Below are 3918 nucleotides of genomic sequence, written 5' to 3'. Positions count from 1 at the left end.
CCTCTGCTCCTCCCTGCTGTCCTCTCTAAAGCCTCCCAGCAGCTCCAGCAGGTACGTGCTCCTTTTACATCCTCCTTTCACTGCAACTGGGAAAGTCTTTTTCTATCTGCCTGGGAGTTTTAAACTGAGAACTGGTCCTACCAATCAGCCTGGAGAGGGGAGTTAAAGTAGATGTGGCAGGAAAATCCCACCATAGTCTGAAGGAGACACTGCTGAGTCCCTGGGGTGCAGCTGAAGCTCAGCCACTCCCATGGGTGATCCTGAGGGACAGAAACACTGGGTAAGCTCCACACCCCTGTGAAACCCCAGCTGCCCCTGCCACTTTCCTGGAGCAGAACTCACTCCTCGTGCTCACACTCAGGGAAGGTCAGTACAGGAGAGTTTTTATTTAAAAAAGGTCCAGGCAGAGGGGGATGTGCAGCAGGCGAGCGCGGCCGGGCTAGTCCATGCGAGCCTTCAGCGTCCTGGTGGTGATCTTGTCCTTCTCTCTGGGGGGGCAGAGGGAGCAGCTCTGAGTAATTAACACCTACAGACAGCAGCACCAGCAGTCCCAGCCTGCAGAGGTGGTTTGGGGGCTAAACCCAGCTGCAGGGGCTGGGGGCTAAACCCGGCTGGGGGTTAGACCCGGCTGCAGGGGCTGGGGGGTGTTAGACCCAGCTGCAGGGGCTGGGGGGGGTTAGACCCAGCTGCAGGGGCTGGGGGGGGTTAGACCCAGCTGCAGGGGCTGGGGGGGGTTAGACCCAGCTGCAGGGGCTGGGGGGGGGGGGGGGGGGGGTTAATCCCAAAACAGGATGCTGGCCAGTGCTGTCAGCACAGGAGTCACACTCCCAGCGATGGGGATGCAGCTGGGGTGCTGATGCCACATGAGTCCAGCCCCAGGATTCATTCTCCACAGCTCCTGCAATTCCAGGAACAGCTGTGAGCTGCACCAGAGCAGCCAGGAGACATAAACCAGTTGGAACAGGCAAACCCTCCCCAAGGATACTGCTGGACACCCTGGAAACCAGTGTGTAACTGGCCTCAACCCACAGGTTGTCACTTACATTATGTGCACCACCACGCCCATCCCAGACAAGGCATCTCTGTCCACAGCATTCAGCATGGCCTGGGAGATGGTTTCGAAGAGGTGATCGGGCTCCTGAGGAACAGAAACCTCTCAGCTGGGGTCAGAACCCAGACTTCAGTGTTCAGACCCCAAAGTACCACCCAAAACACCACAAGATTTCTCCTGGGGGCTGCTACAAGCTGCAGCCTCTTCGTCCTCCCGAGCTCCTTCAGGGTGTCCTGAAGGACAAACCTCATCCAAGCCACGTCATCTCAGGACAAGAGGAGATCAACCCAGCAATGAGAGGTGAGCCTGGCTGCCCCACTCACCATGTCGGGCTCCCAGAGGGACTCACACATGCCATACATCTGCTCAGCACAGGTGCCACTGACCACGAAGTCTTCGGTGATCATGGGGCAGCCGATCACGTCCAGAGAGCAGATGAAAGGTTCGTGTGTGACAGGGTCCAGCCCAGCAATGACTGGTTCTGTGTAGTAAGGGCCAAACCTGGGAAGAGCAACAACGTGGCACAGGGCAGCCCAGCCAGCTCCCACCTCAACAGCCACCCGAGGACACCATCCCAACGGGTGCTTCTGCTGGGGGACCTTGCAGGTCAGGCTGGAAGCAGCCTGCAGTGGTTTCAGTGTGGCAAACGGAACAGAGAGATGCTGCTACAGGGTGATTTTAGCAACGCTCCAAACTCTTCTGCAAGGAATCAGAGAATCCCAGACTGGGCTGGGTTGGAAGGGACCACAAGGGTCCCAGAGCTCCAACCCCCTGCCACAGGCAGGGACACCAACCTCCAGGCCTGGAGCTACACAAGGTTGCCCAGGGCCCCAGCCAACCTGGCCTTGAACACCCCCAGGGACGGGGCACCCACCCCCTCTCTGGGCAGAAGAAGATAATCCTGTCAGTAGATTGAAGTCTCCTTGTGCCACACCACAAGAAGCCATCACAGACCCTCCCAGCTCTCTAAGCTCAGCTCAGCTCCAACACCCACAACCCTCAGCCACTGGGTTGCTGGACAGTTACCGTCTCTCATACAGCAGATTGGAAACCATGCTCATGAAAGTCTGAGGTTTGATCTGCCTGCCTTCCTTCAGCTCGTAGAGATTCAGCCTGAACTTCAGCCTCTGGGCACTGCAAGAGATGAGAATCACTGTTAACACAGAAGCAAGGAACACAGAAGGTTCCTATTTCTTTCTTCTTCACCCAGGTCTGAGCTGCTGCACTGCACACTGCCAGATCCCAGCTCCTGGGTGGGCAGGTAGCCCAGATGCAGCTCCTTTTGTACCTGAAGTTAACTCTCAGTGGTGGTGTGATCTAAAGCCCCCTTCCCCACGAATAAACCGGCATTTCAGCTCAGCCCAAGCTGCTGCTCAGTGTTTACTGTAACGCTGCCTCTTCCAGGCCAGCGTGGGCAGGCCGGGGTCTCACTTACACCGTCTGCACGTCCGTGGCCAGCCCTGCCAAGCCGATGTACAGCCTTTCTCCCATGGGGAAGATCTTCTGGAAGTCTGTGGTCACCAGCTGCGCCTGGACGCCGAACCGCCGGTCCGAGGCGATGGCCACGCAGCCCTTCCCCTTCATGGCCATCACGGCCCCGCCGTTATAGGACATAATCGACTGGAAGGGAGAAGGGCAGCGGGTACCGCCGGGGCCTCCTGTCCCCCCACACCCCCTGCCCCGGGTACCGCGGCCCCTGCGGCCCCGCGGGCGCAGCGCGCACCCCGCTCCGGGGGCTGAGGCCGCCCCAGCCGGGCGCTCACGGCCGCGGCCCCCGGGAAGGGCTCCAGCCCCCCCCCTGCCCCGAGCACACGCGGGCCTCGTCCCGCCGGCCCCGGCGCCTTCCCGGGCAGCCCCGGCCTCTCCCCCAGGGCTGCCCCGGCCTCCCCGGCCTCTCCCCCAGGGCTGCCCCGGCCTCCCCCCCCAGGGCTGCCCCGGCCTCCCCCCCCCAGGGCTGCCCCGGCCTCCCCCCCCCAGGGCTGCCCCGGCCTCTCCCCCAGGGCTGCCCCAGCGCCTCCCCGGCCTCTCCCCCAGGGCTGCCCCGGCCTCCCCGGCCTTTCCCCCCGGGCTGCCCCCCGGCCCGGCGCTCACCATGGCGCCGGCTCCTCAGACACCCCCAGACCCGCTCCTCTGCTCCGGCCGCACCGCCAAACGCGCCGCTGTTCCCGCCTCCCGCCTCTTCCCATTGGCGACGGCCGCGGACTCCCCGCCAGCTGCGGCTCGCTATTGGTGGTTCGGCCCGATGCCCGGCGCAGCTGGTTGGTCACGACGGCTGGGAGGGAGGGGCTGGAAAATGAAGAGTCATAGCGAGCGGGGCATGCCGGGACGGCGGCGGACTGCGCGGGCGGGGCGGGAGGGAGGGAGGGAGGGGCGGGCACAGCTGGATGGGGGGAAACCTGGCACAGCTGGGGGGGAACCTGGCACAGCTGGATGGGGGAAAAACTAGCACAGCTGGATGGGGGAACCTGGCACAGCTGGATGAGGGGGTCCTGGCACAGCTGGATGGGGGAACCTGGCACAGCTGGATGGGGGTCCTGGCACAGCTGGAGGGACGGGCAGGGGCACCGCAGCGCTGGCAGGGGGGCACAGCCACCCCATCGCTCAGGGTTCCCCGGTGCTGGCTGCTGTGCAGCCCTCGTGTGCCCATCATTCCATTCCCCGTGTGCCCATTCCCTCCATTCCCATTCCCCGTGTGCCAAAACAGAATCACTGGGAGCATCCGGGGTGCTGTTCGTTCCCCCAGAGGAACAGGAGGGGAATGGGCTGGTTAAAGGGCAGAGACTGGCAGGACAAGGGGGCTGGAGTGAAGCTGGAGGAGGGAAGGGGGAGAGGAGAGACTGGGGGGAAGTTCTGTGCAGAGAGAGTGG

At 62.9% G+C, this 3918-nt stretch overlaps 1 protein-coding gene across 1 annotated transcript; it reads right to left on the bottom strand.

Annotated features, from left to right (window-relative positions):
• Window positions 1-362: 362 nt before the first annotated feature.
• Window positions 363-3220, bottom strand: PSMB3 (proteasome 20S subunit beta 3). The gene is made up of 6 exons (XM_084275687.1): window positions 3143-3220; window positions 2487-2671; window positions 2078-2185; window positions 1375-1552; window positions 1044-1138; window positions 363-488 (listed from the first exon to the last, which is right to left on the bottom strand). Exons 1-6 carry the CDS (start codon window positions 3143-3145, stop codon window positions 440-442), a joined length of 618 nt encoding a protein of 205 aa, XP_084131813.1. The 5' UTR covers window positions 3146-3220; the 3' UTR covers window positions 363-439.
• Window positions 3221-3918: the final 698 nt, after the last annotated feature.

Source organism: Gallinula chloropus (genome assembly GCF_964237585.1).
Source record: "Gallinula chloropus genome assembly, chromosome: 26".
Lineage (NCBI taxonomy): Eukaryota > Metazoa > Chordata > Aves > Gruiformes > Rallidae > Gallinula > Gallinula chloropus.
This window is presented reverse-complemented; position numbering and strand designations above follow the sequence as displayed.